Source organism: Mobula hypostoma, chromosome 4, assembly GCF_963921235.1.
Source record: "Mobula hypostoma chromosome 4, sMobHyp1.1, whole genome shotgun sequence".
Taxonomy (NCBI): Eukaryota; Metazoa; Chordata; class Chondrichthyes; order Myliobatiformes; family Myliobatidae; genus Mobula; species Mobula hypostoma.
In genome coordinates, this window is record NC_086100.1 from 199,203,984 (window position 1) to 199,225,425 (window position 21,442).

General features: G+C 44.8%; 1 protein-coding gene across 1 annotated transcript in view; it reads right to left on the reverse strand.

Annotated features, from left to right (window-relative positions):
* znf638 (zinc finger protein 638) overlaps positions 1-21,442 on the reverse strand; it is a 126,328-nt gene that overhangs the window by 20,802 nt on the left and 84,084 nt on the right. Inside the window, exon 18 of the mRNA XM_063047347.1 lies at positions 5,337-5,371. Within this exon, the coding sequence (XP_062903417.1) occupies positions 5,337-5,371 (35 nt within the window). The remainder of the gene's footprint in view (positions 1-5,336; positions 5,372-21,442) is intronic.

Here is a 21,442-nt window from a genome sequence, read left to right on the forward strand (position 1 = left end):
AGGTATGGGTTAGTAGGTTAATTGGGTGGCATGGGCTCAATGGGCCGAAGGGCAGGTGACTGAGCAGAGTCTCTAAATAAAAATTAAATGGGCAGGAGCTGATGGCCTGTTCTGAAGACAGTCATTACAACAACAGCTTCTTCCCCTCCACCTTCAGATTTCGGAACGGAGCATGAACACTACCTCACCATCTGACTCTTTTGCACTATTTATTTGTATATATTCTTATTGCAATTTATACAATCGTTCAAGCTTTGTAATGTACTGTTGCTACAAAGCAACTAATTTCATGACATTGTGGCGACTCACTTTCTACGCAGGCGAACTGGCTCACAAAATGGCGCGCATCGGCGGAGAGGCCAGCCCCAAAATGGCACTGGGCCTTCTTCACCAGCAAGGGGAGAAAGCCCCCGCGCGGGAAAAGACTTTTGTGATTTTGTCATTTTCGCCCGGGGAGGGCGGGAACGGAACTGCGTAAAAGCCAGTGCCGCGAAGTTTGAATAAACTAGTCTTGAGTGCAACTTACAGACTGCGTGTCGTTATTTCTAGCTGTGTGTGTAGCACATTGCTACATTGGTGACCCCGAGGACTTTCCAGACCTTCTCCCTGGGTGAAACCAATTTGCCGGCCCCACACCTGGTCTCCATCACGCTGTCTGACAACGAATTCACCAGAATCCTGGCAGACTTTCCATCAGTTCTGGCACCGCAGTTCACGGCAGCCATGCCCAGACATGCAGTACAGCACCATATCCTGACCCAGGGACCACCCCTCCACGCCTGTTCACAAAGGCTCCCCCCCGGACAAGCTGTGCCTGGCGAAGGAGGAGTTCAAGAGGATGGAGGAATTGGGGATCGTACGGTGGTCCAACAGCCCTTGGGCCTCCCCCCTGCACATGGTGCCCAAAGCAGCCACGGGCTGGAGACCATGCGGCGACTACCGCAGACTGAACGATGCTACAACTCCAGACCGCCCACTACCCCGTGCCGCACGGGGCAAGCATCTTTTCCAAAGTAGACCTCGTCCGGGGATACCATCAAATCCCGGTACACCCTGAAGACATCCCGAAAACAGCACTCATCACCCCGTTCGGCCTGAAGGCTGCCGCACAGACGTTCCAGCGGCTAATGGATGCGGTGGGACGCGACCTGGACTTTGCGTTCATCTATTTGGACGACGTCCTCATAGCCAGCAGTAGTCGTCAAGAGCATCTGTCCCACCTCCGCCAGCTCTACTCCCGCCTGAGTGATTTCGGCCTCACGATCAACCCGGCCAAATGCCTGTTCGAACTCGACACCATTGACTTCCTGGGCCACAGGATTACCAAAGACGGGGCAGCACCTCTGCCCGCCAAGGTAGACGTGATCCGCCACTTCGCCTGGCCCAACACAGTCAAAGGCCAGCAGGAGTTCGTTGGTATGGTGAACTTCTACCACCGCTTCCTCCCCTCAGCAGCCCGTATCATGCGCCCTTTGTTCACCCTGATGTCGGGTAAAGGCAAGCACATTACTTGGGACGAAGAGGCCGCGGCCGCTTTCATTAAAGCCAGGGAAGCCTTGGCAGACGCCGCGATGCTGGTGCACCCCAGAACGGGCGTTCCAACCGCCCTCACAGTGGATGCATCCAACACAGCAGTCGGTGGGTAGCTGGAGAAACTCACTGAGGGGCGCTGGCAACCCCTGGCGTTCTTCAGCAGGCACCTACGGCCACCCGAACTCAAGTACAGTGCCTTCGACCGGGAGCTGTTGGCACTATATCTGGCAATCCGGCATTTCAGGTACTTCTCAGAAGGCAGGCTGTTCACCACATTCACAGACCACAAACCGTTGACCTTCACGTTTCCAAAGGTGTCCGATCCCGCCAGCAGCGACATCTGTCCTACATCTCCGAGTACACGACAGACATCCAGCATGTCTTGGGAAAGGACAATGTCATGGCGGACGCACTCTCCAGACCAGCTATCCAGGCCCTGTCCCAGGGGGTGGACCATGCAGCACTGGCGGAGGCGCAGCAGGCAGAGGACGAAATGCCCAGCTACAGGACCGCAGTCTTGTGGTCTGCAGCTGCAAGACTTCCTCGTAGGCCCAGGTGAGAGGACCCTCCTGTGTGACGTGGCTAACGGCCAACCTCGCCCCATCGTCCCAGCAGCCTGGTGGCAGCGAGTTTTCAACTCCATACATGGCTTGACACCCATCCAACAGGACAACCGTCCAGATGGTCTCCAGCAAGTTCGTGTGGCACGGACTTCGCAAACAGGTCAGCGAATGGGCCAAAACGTGCACGCGGTGACAAACAGCCAAGGTGCAGCGGCACACCAAAGCCCCGCCGCAGTTCGAACCCACCCGCCGAAGGTTTGACCACATCCATGTGGATATCATGGGGCCCCTGCCAATGTCACGAAGAGCGCGGTACCTCCTAACTATGATAGACTGGTTCACGAGATGGCCAGAGGCGGTCCCGCTCACCGACACCACCGCCGATTCCTGCGCCCGAGTACTGATCGCAACCTGGGTAGCTCACTTCGGGGTACCGGCCCACATTACCTCCGACAGAGGTGCCCAGTTCACCTCCAGCCTGTGGTCGGCTGTGGACAGCCTGTTGGGAACACAGCTACACCACACAACTGCCTACCACCCACAGTCGAACAGACTAGTGGAGCGTTTCTACTGTCACTTGAAGTTGGCTCTCATGGCCCGCCTGGAGGGGCCTAACTGGGTGGACGAACTTCCCTGGGTCCTGCTTGGAATCCGCACGGCGCCCAAAGAGGATCTGTACACTTCGTCGGCCGTGTTGGTGTACGGCGCACCCCTGGTCATCCCAGGAGAGTTCATACCAGCCCCAAGGGGGCAAGAGGAAGAACCCACAGCAGTCCTGGACAGACTACATCAAAGGCTCGGTAACCTGGCCCCCATACCCACTTCACAGCACGGACAGAGCCCCACCTGCGTACCCAAAGAACTGAAGAACTGTAGTTTGTATTTGTATGAAGGGGTGCACACCGGGCACCGTTACAGCGGCCGTACAAGAGACCATTCAAGGTGATCAGTAACAACGGGTCTACGTACGTTCTGGACATTGGGGGGAGAGAGGAGGTTTTCATGGTGGACCGACTCAAACCGGCCCATGCGCAGAGGCAGACCGCCCAAACAGAGGCCGATCCAGACTGTGGACATTGGGGAATGTATATCGCTGCTTCTGGCGGCGGGGGGATGTGGCGACCCATTCAGGCGAACCGGCTCACAAAATGGTGTCGGCCTTCCTCTTCACCAGCAAGGGGAGAAAGCCCGCACGTTGGAAGAGACTGTTGTAATGCACCTCTGACGTCATTTCCGCCCGGAGAGGGCAGGAACGGAACTGCGTAAAAGCCAGTGCCGCGAAGTTTGAATAAACTAGTCTCGAGTGCAACTTACAGACTGCGCGTCATTATTTCTAGCTCTGTGTGTAGCACATCGCTACGACATAATTAAACCTAATTTGGATTCCTTTGCTGTTCTATCTAATATTTCATTACAGCCACCCGCCAGGATGTGCTGAATTGGACAACTGACTGCTGCACAGTGGCAGACAGGAAGGGTCTACAATGGGTAGTTAAAACTGCTCAACGCATCACCGGCACCAGCATATAATAATGGTGCATAAAGGCCAGTAACATCACGATGGTTCACACCAATCCTGTTTGTCCCATTCGCTTTAGGGAGGAGGCTACTTAGCATTCACGCTAGGATCACCAGTCTCAAAGACAGTTACTTTTCCCTATCAGTAAGGGTGCCAACACCTCTACCCACTAACCTACCCCTCCACACCCCCAATCACCACTAGTTTATCATTTCCTGTCTGAATGACATTATGTTTAGACACTCCCATGTATAGCATCACTTTATGGACATACAATCAATGTACATCAGCTATCTCATTTTTAAAAAAATTTATTGTGTTTTTTTATTCTTGTGTTCTTCATCTTATTGAATTTGTTTTGAGCTGCATTGGATCTGGAGTAACAATTATCTTGTTCTCCTTTACGCTTGTGTACTGGAAATGATATTGAACAATCTTGGAACGTGGCTCCCGGGCTGGCACCCTGTCTACACCAGCTCCACAGTGCTGTTGCTCCATTTTGTGAATGGATCAAGAATTTGGTTTGGACTGCCACCCACTGTGGAATGCTCTAGTTCGGGTGTCAGGTGGGTACCTGGGTATTAGCTCTCCGGGACTCTGTCCGTACACCAGGTATGGCTTTGTGCATCCCATACAACCTGCCACGGGGCAACACTGTAGAAGGAAACGCAAAGATGGGTCGCCAGACTTCACGTGCACCAGGCCACGTGTTCTCTGTTGGAAAACTGTTATTTTCTTGATGGTTTAACAATTAATTGTCTGTTTGTATTTTATATAACTACTTGTATACATGTAACTGTTTAGTATGCTTCCTAGCGGGCACAGTATGTATATGCAGCTGTTCAGTCTGTCCCCCTAGTGATTAGATCTGTATATTTCTCCTATAGACGTACCATGGATAGTGCTCTGACGGGTATGGTATGGGTGGGGGGGTGGCTACTGCACAGGACCGAAAGAAGCTACAGAAAGTTGTAAAATAAGTCAGCTCCACCTTGGAGACTAGCCTCCACAGTATCTGAGACATCTTGAAGGAGTGGTGTCTCAAAAAGGTAATGTCCATTACCCAGGACATGTCCTCTTTTCACTGTTACTGTCAGGGAGGAGATACAGGAGCCTGAAGGCGCACACTCAGTGATTCAGGAGCAGCTTCTTCCCCTCCGCCATCCATTCCTAAATGGACACTGAACCCATGAACATTACCTCTCTTTTTTTCAATATTATTTCTGTTTTGGACTACTTTTGATCTAATTATTTAATATACATATAAACTTACTGTAATCTATTTTCTTCTTTGTTATTATATATTGCACTGTACTGCTGATGCTAAATTATCAAATTCACCACACGTACCAGTGGTAATAAACCTGACTCTGATTCTGGAAACCTCTTGAAGGTTCTCTGGTGCTGCGTTATTTGAATAGAGCCTTTCTGATTGCTGACTCTTATCTGCAAATTTAAATGGAACGTTTCTTATCCACAGTACGTGTACAAATAGAGCAGACCATGCAGTGGTGCCACTGTCTGATCTTTTTATCCTTCTCCCTTCATTAACTTGACCTCTATCACTGTCCATTTTCAACTTTCTTTGTTCTATTAATTCTGAACAAAATGATCGTTTTGTGCCTCTTTCCTGACTTCCAAAAGAAACTTGGATTAAAACATATGGAAATCCAACATTCCCAAGGTAACTAACTGCTACGGGATCATTCTGGGAAGCTTACCTCTCCTTAGGTGACTGGTCTTCCTTTCCTTGATTCTGCAACATAAGAACAAAGACTGCGTTAAGTTTTATCAATTTAAACACATGCACGACGGGAAGGAGCGGCTGGAAGACAGTTCAGATATCCTTGCATGCAGTACACTCCAATGAGAAAGGGTAGATTTACAGACAGGGAGAGACACACACAAGTGTGTGGGAGAGGGGGGAGGGGAAGAGGAGACAGGGAGAGAAGGGAGGGGGAGAGGGGTGAGGGAGGGGGGAGAGGAGAGAGGAAACAAATGCAGGTTTGACTGGGCAGTGATAACTTGGGCACAGCAGCACAGTTAGCACAATTGTTTTACAGTGCCAGATATTACTGATCAGAGTTTAATTTGCATTGCTGTCTGTGAGGAGCTTGAATGTTCTCCAAGTGACCACATGGGTTTCCTCCTACATTCCAAAGACGTACTGGTTAGGATTAGTGAGTTGTAGGTATGCCATGTTGATGCCGGAAGCTTGGCGACACTTGCAAGTTGCCTCCAGCATAATCCTCGTGATTTGATTTGATGCAGATGATGTATTTCACTGCATGCTTCAACGTACAGCTGACAAATAAAACCGCTCTTTGGAATAGTCCAATAATCTTCCCCTTACATTAAATTGTCTCACCTCTTAACACCAACAGGGAGATAGGGGAAGAGGTCACAGAAGCTACCAGACCAGTTACTGTAGACCACACCAGTAGCTGGATTTTCTACAGTGAGTGACTCAACTCTTCTACAGTGTTATCTACAAGGCAAACAATGGGAGTGTGCTGGAATAGCTCTATTTGTCTGGGTGAGTTCAACTCTCAAAGGCTCAAGGATAAAAAAGACTGTTTGAGTGGCACCCTGTTCAACCCCACTCAGCATTCGATCCCTCCACCACTAATGTACACTGGTGGCAACATACATCATCTCACAGTAAAGTCACTACAGCACTGGGGATCCTAGGTCCTGAGTCATCGAGCACTGTGGCACAGAAACAGGCTCTATGGCCCATTAAGTCTGTATCTAACTATTATTATGCCCGGTCCCATCGAGGCATACTTGGACTATAGCTGCCCATGTACCTATCCAAATTTCTCTTCAATGGTGAGTCATTTGTTCTGCATTCATCAATATGCAGCATCAATATAGTCATCCTTTTAAAATGCAATCAAATATAACAGAACAGCACAGGAACAGGCCCCTTAGCCCACAATGTTGTGCCAAACCTAATAATAATCAATGACCATCTAAACTAATCTCTTCTGCCTAAATAATGCCCATATCCATTTTCCTCACATTCATTTGCCGATCTAAAAGTCGTTAATAGTCTCTAATGTACAGTGGCATGCAAAAGTTTGGGCACCCCGGTCAAAATTTCTGTGACTGTGAATAGCGAAGCGAGTAAAAGATTACCTGATTTCCATAAGCCATAAAGTTAACGATGATACATTTCTTAAATATTTTAAGTAACATTACCTTTTTATTTCCATGTTTTACAGTTTCAAAATAACAAACAAGGAAAAGGGCCCGAAGCAAAAGTTTGGGCACCCTGCATGGTCAGTACTTAGTAACACCCACTTTGGCAAGTATCACAGCCTGTAGACGCTTTCTGTAGCCAGCTGAGAGTCTTTCAATTCTTGTTTGGGGGAATTTTCGCCCATTCTTCCTTGCAAAAGGCTTCTAGTTCTGTGAGATTCTTGGGCCATCTTGCATGCACTGCTCTTTTGGGGTCTATCCACAGATTCTCAATGATATTTAGGTTGGGGGTCTGTGAGGGCCATGGCAAAACCTTCAGCTTGCACCTCTTGAGGTAGTCCATTGTGGATTTTGAGGCGTGTTTAGGATCATTATCCTGTTGTAGAAGCCATCCTCTTTCCATCTTCAGCTTTTTTTTACAGATGGTGTGATGTTTGCTTCCAGAATTTGTAGGTATTTAATTTGATTCATTCTTCCCTCTCCCAGTGAAATGTCCCCCGTGCCACTGGCTGCAACACAAACCCAAAGCATGATCAATCAACCCCCGTGCTTAACAGATGGAGAGGTGTTCTTTTCATGAAGTTCTGCACCCTTTTTTCTTCAAACATACCTTTGCTCATTGCGGCCAAAAAATTCTATTTTAGCTTCATCAGTCCACAGGACTTGTTTCCAAAATGCATCAGGCTTGTTTAGATGTTTCTTTGCAAACTTCTGATGCTGAATTTTGTGGTGAGGACGCAGGAAAGGTTTTCTTCTGATGACTCTTCCATGAAGGTCATATTTGTGCAGATGTCGCTGCACAGTAGAACAGTGCACCACCACTCCAGAGTCTGCTAAATCTTCCTGAAGGTCTTCTGCAGTCAAACGGGGGTTTTGATTTGCCTTTCTAGCAATCCTACAAGCAGTTCTCTCAGAAAGTTTTCTTGGTCTTCCAGACCTCAACTTGACCTCCACCATTCCTGTTAACTGCCATTTCTTAATTACATTATGAACTGAGGAAATGCTACCTGAAAACGCTTTGCTATCTTCTTATAGCCTTCTCTTGCTTTGTGGGCATCCTTTATTTTAATTTTCAGAGTGCTAGGCAGCTGCATAGAGGAGCCCATGGTTGCTGATTGTTGTGACAAAGTTTGAGGAGTCAGGGTATTTATAAAGCTTTGAAATTTGCATCATCTGGCCTTTCCTAACAATGACTGTGAACAAGCCATAGCCCTAACAAGCTAATTAAGGTCTGAGACCTTGGTAAAAGTTATCTGAGAGCTCAAATCTCTTGGGGTGCCCAAACTTTTGCATGGTGCTCCTTTCCTTTTTTTCACTCTAAAATGTACAAAACAAAAATAATACACTAATCTTGCTTAAAATGTTGAAAAAAATGTTTCATCTTTAACTTTATGACTTTTGGAGATCAGTTCATCTTCTACTCACTTAACTATTCACAGTAACAGAAATTTTGACCGGGGCGCCCAAACTTTTGCATGCCACTGAATCTGCTTGTATCCCCAACCCAGGCAGCACATTCCAGGCACCCACCACTCTGTATAAAAACTTTCCTCTTTGACATTAAGCCCTCTCACCTTAAATGCATGTCCTCTGGTATTAGACATTTCAACCCCTGGGAAAAGATACCGCCTCTACTCTATCTATACCTCTCATGATCTTATAAACCTTGATCTCCTCTCAGTCTCTGCCGCTCCAGAGAAAACACAAATGATATCACCTAACTTCCTCCTCTGTCTTTGAACAAAGATGTCAAGTATACATAACTGTTCCTATTAATCCAATCCCCTGCTGTTCATATAAAGTAAGTCTCATGTCATGTCATTTCCTGGTCAGTGAACTGAACAAAGAGGTGATCTTGATCGGTCAGAGGAGCATGCTGGCAGCTCTGATTACCTCCCAACACCAGAAGCCAATCGATGAAGGCACAAGGAGACTGCAGCTGCTGGAACAACACAACTTCTGCTGGAAGAACTCAGCGGGTCAAACAAGATCTTGGGGTGGGGACATTGCAGATATTTTGGGTTGAGACTTTACCCCAGAAACTGATGTTCTGTAGATGACATTGCAGATGACCGAATGCAAAATCTCACAGTGAAGAGAGTAAATAAGTAGAACTTTTTTGGTCAACGTTACAGCACAGTACAGGGTCTTCAGCTCACAATGTTGTGCTGAGCTTTTAACCTACCCTAAGGTCAATCTAATCGTTAAATTCTAACCATTCTCTCCCATATACCCCTCCATTTTCCTATCACCAATGTGCTTATCCAAGAGCCACTTGCATGTCCCTAATGCACCTGCCTCTACCACAGCAACACCCCCCCCAAGCATGTTAGCATGTTCAATGTACCCAGCACTCCCTGTGGAAAAAATACTACCCCTGATATTCCCACTATACGTTCCTCCAACCACCTTAAAATGACACCCTCCCATTTCCACCTTGGGGAAAAAGTCTCAGGCTGTTCGCTAACATTAATCAGAAATAAATTTAAAACACTCCAATCTTCGATGTCTCCCCGCACTAATGAAACATCCCTCGAGGTTTTGTGCTTGGCTGTGGGGCCGGAGCCGATGACCAAGCTGAAAGAGAATGAGCTGACAGATGCTAGAATTACACAAAAACTTAACTACCTCTGCAAACACAATGCACTGGTGCACTGAATGTGCTCTGAGTATGACGAAAGGAAAAGCTATGATAATGTGATCCAAGAGGAACCATTACATAAAAATTTCAGAGGGATGTTATGCTGTTAAACTTGAGCGAAACAATCCTTTGATCAATTGTGGGGTGAGTGGGGGAAAGAAGGGGTAAAATACAGTTATCATACACTCAGGTGGGGAAAATGGGTCCAGTTAGCAGGAGGAAGCAGCTCACAGCACAGGGATAAGCTTCCACACACACACACACACACACACACAGAGCACTGGGAAAGTTCTGCTGAGCATCTCTGGAGGAGAATAAGCAGTTCCCAAGACCCCTCACCTGCTGAGTTTCGACAGCAATTTGTGTGTTGCTCTGCATTTCCAGCATCTGCAAAATTTTGTGTTTTTTTGCCACACACCCACAGGCAAAATCTGCTTTCCCCGTTGCGGATCAAGAGAGGTTATGCAGTTTAGGATGGGCAACTTCTGTCTGCATAAATCTAACTGTAAACTTCACCAGGTTGCCTCCAAAGGCAGGTTTAAGCAAGAAGTGCAACTGCCTGACTTCCAGAGACTGGGTGTGATCACGCCTTTGGACACCATCTCTGCGGAGTTTGCATACTTTTCTCATGACCATGTGGGTTCCAGTTTCCTCCCACATTCCAAAGATGTGCTGGTAGCTTCACTGGCCTCCATAAATGACCAGTGAAGTGTTGGTAGTGGTAGTGGCTGAAGGTACCTTGGACCGGAAGAGCACTGGTATGCAAGATAAATGGAACACCAATCCTGATTAGCTGGGACAGAGGGAATAAGAACAGGGAGGATACAGAACATTTTTGTTAAATAATGGGCATACCAGAACTGGAGATTATTTGCCGTTCTGGCTGCCAAACTGCAAGAGATTGTACTGTTGTGGGTGCAGAGAAGATTCTCAAGGATGTCACCTGTGGATGGCATGAGGGGGGACAGGGCAGGCAGGGCAGGCAGGGTGAGTAGCCAGTGAGATAAGAGGCATATATCAGGACAGCCAGAGGTGTTCTAGGCTGGTACTTCAACCCAGCTGGTCCATACTGACCATAACATCTCTTTGAGCTAGCTCTATTTGCCTGCATTTGGCCTTTATCTATTATCTCCTAAACCGAATGGTTTGTTGTATCTTAGAAGCTACTGATCTTCTTTGATTTTCATGCATAATAATCTCTACAGCAGGACCAATACCTTTAAGCATGGGGTCCATGGACCCCAGGTTGTGAACCCCTGCTCCAGAGTGTACAGAGTGGGGCAAAAAACAAAAAAGCATCCAGTGAGTGGCACTTATGTGGGAGAAAATGCCTTGTTAATGAGACGTCAGAGGAGAATGGCCAGTCTGGTTCAAGCTAACAGTAAAGTGACAGCAACTCAAATAACCAAGCGTTACAACAGTGATGTCCTGAACAGCATCACTGAATGCACAACGCATTGAACCCTGAAGTTGATGGGCTACAGCAGAGAAGACCACAGACATACACTCACTGTATTTAAGGCTAACTCCTAAAATGCAATTTGATGTGTGTTAAATAAAATGGAAAAAGCAGGTCTGTGAACACAAGTAAATGTTGAGGTGACACCTTGATCTCCAACCAAAAGAAACCACAGTGGATTTCAGTTAATTGGGTCATCCGTTAAATGGGGCAGCTGCTTATTTGGGACAACTCTTGAAGAACTAAAACTACTCAAGAAACTAGCTAGGATTTCCTTTGTTTATTTGGGACTTAAATGGGACAGGCACTGTTGCCAAACAGTTTCTAACCATCTTTTGTGGCTGTTAAGACACTATACTGTGCTTACAGTGAACAATTTTTAAATAGGGTCAATTGCATGCACTTGTGTTAAAAAGGCAGTGATTTTCGTCACTAATACTTGTTGAGTAATAAGCAGTAAGACAATTCAGAACCGTTTTGCTCACTGCGGTTTAAAGCATTCAGGTTTGGAGATGCCAGAAATGGCCATGAGTAAAAATTAAACTATTTCACTACTTCAATTTAGGAGCTACAAAAAATTTGAAAGTATCAACAATCACTTCAAACATTACAATGGAAATTAAGATTTGGAGAATGCAACTGGCAATAGTATTGTATGAAGGCAGTTAATTATCTACACTAGGTGTCTACTGATTTCGTTAATTTAGTCAATCAAAAGAACATGTACACTGGATAAATTCCTTCATCGATAAATATTAGGAACTACTACAGTTTTATAGTACTGTAATAGTACTGATAATGTTCTAATTTGCTCTACTTCATTTAAATACATAATTTTTAAAAACTCAGTTAACTAGTAGTTTGTCTTTTTATACCTTTTTAAACTATTTCCATGAAACTTCAGCTGACTGGGACAGCTGCTTAATTGGACCAAAATGTACTGCTTCACAGAGCTTACATGGCACTGTATTCAGTGCTGTAACTTCTGTAGGAGTTTGTCCGCCAGTAGCCCCCGTACATCAGATTCTGCGGCAGACTATCAATCTCAGCGGGCACACATTAATAGGTGATTTATTCTTTAAATGATCCGCAATGGGATAAAACACGAATAGTGAACAAAATGAGAAGCCATGGATAGGGCTGAAATCAAAAGTGTCACAGTTCTGTTGGGCTCCAGGACATTTAATTCCTAACACACTGAGAAATCATTTCTAGAAGTGGTTAATGCAGCCCTGGTTTTCCACACATAACAATCCCATCTGGCTGCCTCACACTATCTTTTGGTTGTGCTTCTCTAAAACACCCAACTGTGGTGTGAGCCAATTGTTTAGCAGTTCTCCTTGGTAATACACGTCTCCTCTGACTTTAATTACGGACAGCTGACTGGGACCGCACAATGTACTCATTAGTTCTTCTTGTAACACTTAATTTACCATAGCTTCCAATCAAGCAAATAAACTTTCTCACTGCCAAGTCATTACTAACCTTCCAGCAGTTCAAATTTATTGTCACCTGACTGCACATATACACGACCAAAGAAAACATTCCTCCAGACCACGGTGCACTCATAAAACAAAATATTACCATAATAAATTAATAAAATATAGTTCAAAATGCATGTAATGCGTAGCACGGGTAAACAATAAACAGCTTGCTGTCCTAATGATGAAACTTTGGTGGTGGCAGGGTATTCATTAGTCTCAGAGTCTGAGGGACGAAGTTGTTACCCAGTCTGGTAGTCCTAGTCCTGATGCTCCTGTACCTCCTTCCTGATAGTAGTGGGTCAGAGAGATTGTGGGATGGGTGGTTGGGATCCTCAACTAGTTATCTTGGACAGATATGGCTTGACATAAGATGAACAAACTAACCACCATGAGGTACAGGAACCTGGAGAGAGACAGCCAACGTGTTGGGAAAAGCTTCTTCTTCACCATCAGATTTCTGAATGGCCCATCAACATTACTTCACTATTCTGTCCTCTTTTATACTAATTATTTTTAAATGTATTGATATTGTAATTTATAGTCTCTTTTTATATATTGCATTGTACTGTTGCCGCAAAACAACAAATTTCATGACTCGAGTCACGATAACCCTGATTCTGAGCACCACTTGAGCTGGGTATACACATTACATTAAGGTTCAAAGGTTCAATTTAATGTCAGAGAAACGTATACAATATACATCCTGAAAAGCCTTTCTTCGCAAACATCCACAAAAACAGAGAAGTGCCCCAAAGAATGGCGACAGTTGAATGTAAGAATCCCAATGTCACCCCGAGCTCCCCTCCTTCCCGCACGTAAACAGCAGCAAGCAACAACCCCCCTCCCTGTACCGGCCAAAAAAAAAGCAAACATCAGCACCATCACCGAGCACTCAAGTGTGAGCAAAGCAATAGCAAAGACACAGACTTTGTGTTACACCCAGTATTTGACGTACCGCGGATTCTCTCTCTCCCTAATAAGGGAGAAAAGGCTGTCTCCATTTTCCCGGCGAGTGGGGAGACATAACAAACAACTCGCTGGTTCACAATGTTGAAAGTCTGTTACATTGCTTTTTCTGAGCTCTGTGCCTGAAGATTGCAAAGATCTTGAGTCTTTGGGCACACAGCAGAAGATATTCCGACTCCCCCAATGGCACACTGGTCTCCTGCCATGACACCGACCCTTGATCCGCCTGTCTCCAGAGCCCCAAGATCTTAGGCTTCCAAATACAAGCCGTACTCTCAGGCTGAACCCTTGGTGTGCCAAACAACAGTGAGTCCTGAAACCCCGAGAATGGGTCCCATTCCCGCAAAGAACCGAAGTCAGCGTGTAACTCCAGGTCAGGATCTTCAAAAGAACCCTGAAATTAACTTGGGTAACACATTAGACTGGGTCAGCCCTTATTCCAGTCAGTAAAAGGCAGTTGTCTGGTGTGGCAGCACCTGAGCTGCTGTGGGACAACAGAAGGGAATAGTAAGTAGGTAATAAAGATGGGTCAGCACAACGTACAAGTGCTTTTCCTGGACAGGAGCTGATTCTGGTCAAGGAGAGAATCAACTCCTGCCCAATCAAGGACCTGGACCTGCTTCAATTTGCCTATCGCCAAAACAGCAGATCCAATCACACTGGTTCTCAATTCTGCCTTGGATCACTTGGATAATAGTCGTATCTACGACAGGCTGCTGTTTATCAATTACAGCTCAGCGCTAAACACAATCATACCATTAGTTATAATCAACTAATTCCAAAACTTGGGCCTCTGCAACACAATCCTTGACTTCCTCACCGGGAGACCACACCGGTGTGGATTGGAAATAACATCTCTTTGCTGACAATCAACACTGGTGGACCTCAAGGACATGTGCTTAGCCCACCCACTGCTCTACTCTCCATACATCCACAACTGTGTGGTTAGGCACAGCTCAATCATCTGTAATTTCAGATGGTGACAAGATGGCGTACGGGAATGAGATAGATCAGCTGGCTGAGTGGAGTCGCAACATCAATCACGTACTCATCATAAGACCAAGGAATTGATTGTGGACTTCAGGAAGAAGTCGAGGAAACACACACCTGTCCTCATCGAGGGATCAGAGGTGGAAAGGGTGAGCAGTTCCTGGGTGTCAACATCCCTGAAGAACTATCCTGAGCCCATGATACAGCTGCATGACAGCGATATTTCAATGGGAGCTGAAGGGTACTTGGTATGTCACCAAAGACTCTCTTGAATGCCTACAGAGGTATCGTGAGAGCAATTTAACTGGTTGTATCACCGCCTGGTATGGAGGGGCCACTAGACATGACTGGAAAAAGCTGCTGAAAGTTGTAAACTTTACCTGCTCCACCATGGGCACTAGCCACCCCAGTATTAAGAACCTTCAAAAAGCGATGCCTCAAAATGATGGCATCCATCAAGGACATGCCTTCTTTTCATTGCTGCCATCAAGGTGGGGTTACAGGAGCCTGAACGTACTCACTCAGCATTTCAGGAAGAGCTTCTTCCCCGTCACCAGATTTCTGAATGGACAAAGGACCCAGGTACACTATCTCACTTTCCCCCCTTATTTTTGCCCTCTTTTGGCACTATTTATTTTTAAGATATATTTCTTCTTGTAATTTATATATTTTTATTATAATATTGCAATGTACCGCTGCCACAGAACAAATTTCACATGTCAGTGATATTAAACCTCATTCTTTTCTTGCAGCAGAGTAGGCTGAGTGGTCATATGATCGAGGTGTCTAAAATGATGAGACACAGACAGGACAGACATGGATAGTGGCTTTACCTCAATATATTCTCTTTTTTTTTACACAACTGGTATTATATCATTGACACCAGAAAGGGAATAGTCCGTTATTATTTGGGAGGAAGGCAGGTGGTACGATGGATGCCAAAACCACCCGACTTGCACCGCAAGGTTGCCTCAGCCTCCAGTCTAGCCTATAGAACCCCACAGTAATAGTTGTTCCAATGCATCATACAAGTATCAGTGCAGGCCTGTTGTGAATCTCTTCCGGACTCTTTAAAAAGAGCACAGACCGAAGCAGTTGAGACACACAGGGCATCATTAACATGCTCATGATGTTCAGAGTAACTGTGAGATCTCCACATTGTATCTGCAGCCAGAGGAACTGAAAACAAATGTGATGCCATTACAGCGTGGGGCATCGAAGTTCAGTTTCAGTGTCCTCTGTAAGCATATTTATATGTTCCTTCCCATGTGTGCATCGATTTCTTCTGGGTGCTCCAGTTTCCTCCCGCAGTCCAAAAACGTAACAGTTGGTAGGTTAATTGATCATTGTAAATTGACCCATGAATAGTCTAAAGTTAAATCAGTGAATTGCTGGGTGGCATGGCTCAAAGGGCTAAAAAGGCCTATTCCATGCTGAATCGCTAAATAAACGTCACACTGCAGTTCACCCATGGTCATTGAACCGAGTACTGCCATTCAACTGTGACTAATGCTTGAGGAGGAACGACACGAGTCAGACAACTGTATCGCACAATGGACGTCTTCTTAGGTCAGTTTTGAATCAGCTCTTACTTGCTTATAACCAGAAACATGAGATCAGCTGATGTACTGTCCCAACGTTGCTTGATGGCCAAAGGACGAACTGCATCGAATGATATGTTCCTTCTGTAACACACACACAAAATATGCTGATGGAACCAGCAGGTCAGACAACATCTATGAAGAGGAATAAACAGTCAATGTTTTGGGCCGAGACCCTTCATCTTATGTTAGTGATATTAAACCAGAATTTTAAGAAGGGTAAATGCCCGCAACTTCGACTTGCTTATTCACCTCCAGATGCTGCCTGAGCCGCTGAGCTCCTCCAGCTTTTTGTGCATGTTACTCTGGATTTCCAGCATCTGAAGAATCTCTTGTGTTTACGTCTTTAATCCTGATGCTCCTACCCACTACAGCACCGTTGCCTCAAATAGGTATGCAAAATCTTGGGGCAAAACTGCGAGTGAACTGCACAGTTCTAATTATGTGTGTTCTATAATGCAGTGATACTACAGTTCTACAATGCAGTGCCTTTAAAAAGAACACAAGCTGTTCGTGGAGAGGGTAACACCTCCCACTGGATCAGGCAGGTGCTTTGCGATGAAGTCATTGCTGCAAACCAACATTAATATGAGTCTAGGTTTAAAGTCTCACATTCATATTTTTCAAACGTCACACCTTAAATTTAGTTGTGTCATTAATGCAACGGGGTGCGGAAGGAGGAATGAACAAATTACTGTCAACTTGAATCCATACCCCATCTGCCTCTGACTAACGAGGAAAAGTGCTTCTCTTTCTAACAATAAAATCAATGCGAGATTTCACTTTATACTGACAGATGGTCTGAATAAAGAATTAAAGATGCACGAAGGGGTCTAAATTAAACATATAATGGGAATATACACTCAGTGACCACTTTGTTAGCTACACTTGCTCGCTAATACAAATATCTAATCAGCCATTCATGTGGCAGCAACTCAATGCATAAAAGCATGCAGACATGGTCAAGAGGTTCAGTTGTTGTTCAGACCAAACATCAGAATGGGGAAGAAATGTGATCTAAGTGACTTTGACCACCCCATCTGATTGCTGATACCAGACGGAGTGACTTGAGTATCTCAAAAACAGCTGATCTCCTGGAATTTTCACACACAACAGTCTCTAGTTTACAGAGAGTGGTGTGTAAAAACAAGAAAATATATAATGAGCAGCAGCTCTGTGGGTAAAAACTCATTCATGAGAGAGAAAATGGAGACTGGGTTCACAACCTTTTTATGCAATGGACCAATACCACTAGGTATGGAGTCCGTGGATCCCAGGTTGTGAACCCCTGCTCTGGAGTTCACAGAGAATGGGGAGTAAAACAAAAAGCACCCAGTGAGCAGCAGTTCTGTGGGTGAAAATGCTTTGTTAGTCTCAGAGGTCAGAGGAGAATAGCCAGACTGGTTCAAACTGTCAGGAAGGTGACAATAAGTCAAATAATCACATGTTAAAACAGTGGTGTGCAGAAGAGCATCTCTGAACGCACAACACGTCCAACCTTGAAATGGATGGCTTACAGCAGCAGAAGACCATGAACATATACTCAGTGGCCACTTTATTAGATCCATGAGGTACCTTATGAAGTAACCACTGAGTGTAGCTGAAACTTAAAAGCAAACTGATCTCAATAACTGCAATGGTGATCAACTGTGGCGTGAATTTTGCAGTGAATGGAGTGAATTTTGCTGAGAAACAAGATCAGCATGAACTCCAGCAATATTGTGCTCACAATGAAGGCTATTCGACCAGGAGGTGGGTGACCTTCAGCTGCCCAGCATTCAAACCCTGCTCTACCAGCCAGGTGGATAAATCACATCAGTCAGGCAACTGTATTCCATCTCCAGGAGAACAGAAAAGATCAAACAGAAAATCTGACAAAACCGAACACACTGAAACACAACAGTTTTCTTTACAGCGGGTGCCACAATCACCGAGCTGATGCTCCACCATTCAGGTGAACTGGAGCTCTGCCACCTGTTCAGCTGAACACCGGAAGTTCTGTACACATACCAAATTAATAACGAGGTTCATCGTTTCAAGGAAATCAGATGAGTTAGAAACACCAGTTAACACAACATCTTGTCGCTGTATCATTACTATTGCTCAGCATCAACAATCATTTCAGGTCGACACAACTTAGACCTCACCACCCATACCAGAACCAGGTCTGATTATGCCTCACTTCGTTAGATACCATCCAGTTTCAAGATCTTTCTCACAAGAGTCCCAGGGCACAGAAACAGGCCACTTGGCCCATTAAGTTCACATTGTCAATCCCATCCTCCTACACTTGGCTCATAGCCTTGGTTATTCAAGTGTTCACCAACATTCTTCTTAAATGTTGTAAGAGTATCTACATCCATCTACCACTCAGAAAGCCCACTGTACATTTAAAACTCAAACTACCTTCTAAGGGAAAGAGTTCTTCCACAGATCCAATTGGAATATCCCACCAATTACTTTTAATCTGTGCCATCTGGTTTTAGACCTCTCAGTTGTGGGAAAAGCTTCCATCTATATCACAGGAGCGTCAGGCTACTGAACCGATGTGTAACTTCACCGACTTCAATGCAGAACTAATTCTGCAACCTATGGACTCACTTTCAAGGATTCTACTACAACTCATGTCTCCAGTATTATCTACTGACATTTTTATTTACAGCTTGTCTTCTTTTGCACTTTGTCAGTCTTTGTGTGTAGATTTTCATTTTTATATGTCTCTCTGTTCTACTGTGAATGTCCACAAGAAAATGAATCTCAGGGTAGTATATTGCAATATGGTCACTTTAGTAATAAGTTTACTTTGAAGTTAGCATTCTGCAGCTGAGTGATCAGCCGCCTCCAATCTAAGGGGAACAAACATTACAAAAATGTTCCACTCCAGACATCTTACTATATAACCTCTGTAGCCATTTCAGAACAATCACTTCCTATAGTGGGTAGGGCAACCAGAACTGTTTTCAGTACTCCAGCCTTGGCCATATAAACATTTTATCAGGCTGGACTTCAATTCTGCTGCTTTTCTATTCTATTCCTGCGTAATGAAGAGCAGTAACGTGCATACTGTCTTCAGCTCTTCATTGACACAGCCATTGCTCTGTGCCTCTTACCATCTCAACGAATCCCTGTAGCTGAAATCTATCCTCCTCAGTATCAGCAACAGTACCAATGTTGTGTCAACTGCGAATTTGGTAATCATATCACCAGTATTCACATGTAAACCATCAATATGTTTAACAGCAGCAAGGATCCCAGCATTAATCCTGTTGGGTATACCACTGGCTTCCAAACAGAAAAACAATACTCCACTATCAGCCTCTGCCTTCAGGTCCAATTTGCCACCTTGTTCAGCAGCTGATGAGCTCAAACCTTTTGCATCAGTATCCACTGTGGGATCCTGTCAAAAACCTAGACTACATTAACCACACTGCCTCCACCAGATAATTTTTCCCTAAGAAAAAAATCAACCTGGTCAGAGTATGATAACATCTATGCAAAAACACTGCAAGTAAAAAAATTACCTCTTACTCTGGAACTCCGTTACCAACACATCATCCACTTTCTTAACAAACCTATCTGGAGTTGGTGAAATTTTATCAAATTTTACTTTTTTGTAGAACAAGTTATTGCAGGTCTGAATTGTGATGCTGTGAGAAAGGATGAAGGGCCGCACTTATATAGTGCCTTTCATAACCCCAAGAGCTCCTGTGTACTTAGCCCGATATTGGGCAACGTGACGAGCAGCACTTGCATTGGATGAGTTATGTGGCAAATATTAAAGAGCAGAGTGATGAAAGCAATTATATTTTCTCCATGGCTTTTTAGGTAATCCTGACCCAACGCAAATAACTGAGTAGTAGAGACCCAACAAAGGTAGGAGATTTATTGATACCCAACAGCTACAGAGTTAACCAGTATGTAAACAGGGTCTTCAGCCTTATCCACCCATGCCAACTAACTCACCTGCATTAACCCGAAACCCTCTAAACTTTTTCTATCCAATGTAGTTACCTAATCGTCTTTTTAAATCATATAACTGTACTCTCCTCTATCACTTCTCCTGGCAGCTCCTTCTACAGATCCATTGTCCTTTGTTACCTCTCACACCGGAACTGTGCCTTCTAGTTTTAGGTTTCCCTCCTGAGACCATTCGTCCTGTCTATGCCCCTTGTGACTTTATAAACCTCTACAAGGCTCCAGGGGAAAAAGGTGTTGTTATGAATATTGCAACTATGCCACTGAATGAACAAGTCAAAGGGCCTCCTGTTCATAATCTCATCATGCAAGGTTGTGAAACTGAATTCCTTACCATCCTGAAGGGTGTAAATACGCTGCAAAAGTTGAGGTCCACTGCTACAGGAACCTAGTGTTATCATCCAGCCGGGCTCACACTACCTTAGTTAGCATTCTATAGATGCGCAGTGAAGAGCATCCTAACAAGCTGCAGGATATGTTAACTGCACCGTGGTGAATAGGTAGGCTCTACAACAGGAAGTCAAAACTGCTCAGTGCAACACTGGCACCAGCCTATCTGCCAACAAGAACACATTTAGAGAAAGGTGCCAATAACATCATGAAGTATCCCACCCACCCTGCTCATGGCCTGGAGTGAGACAAACTGTAACATCCATGCCAGGACCACCAGACTCAAAACTCCAAAAAGCTTACTAGAAAATTACTTTCCTCAAATAGTAAGGCTGACCAACACCTCCACCCACTAACTCAACCACTACTTTATCATTCCCATCAGTCACCTTATGTACAGATACTCCTGTGTCTAGCGTCACTTTATGGACATACAGTAAATCCAAGTATATAAGCTATCTCATGTATTTGTATTTATTGTGTTTTTTAAAATTATATTCTTTAGCATTTGTGGTTTCTTTGGTGCTGCATCAGATCAGTAGTAACAATTATTCTGTTCTTTCACACGTACAGGAAAGGACATTAAACAATCTCAAATCATTGTTGAGAGGAATCTGGTATTGCTACCCAGCACCATCTTGGTTATCTTTAGAGCATCGTTATCCCCACACCTAATATGGCCTTGCCAATGATGCCAAACACAAACGAAAATTTCACCTAGCGTACAAGCAGTAAGACTGATCGTCACCACGTACATGCTCAGTAAGACCATCGTAAAGTCCAGAAAGGCCACCAAGTTAGACAAAGCAAAGTGCAGTGAAAGCAAGACGAATTAGAGCAACCATTGTCTAAGGTGGTTGTTTATTTTTGAACCATTTGGAACTAAAATGTACATTAATGCAAATTCTGAAAAGCAGCAGCATACCCATAATGCACATTGTCAACTGACAAGAAACAATTAGTGCTGCAATTATAAGGGACTAATCAGCCTATCAATTCAAAAGAACGCAAGCTCACAAGTTAACACTGTTGTCTTTTGGTGTGTAGAGCACTGACTGCACTAACTATTAAGAGCCCTGTTTACTTGACAGGATAGAGGACAGATCATAAAACAACT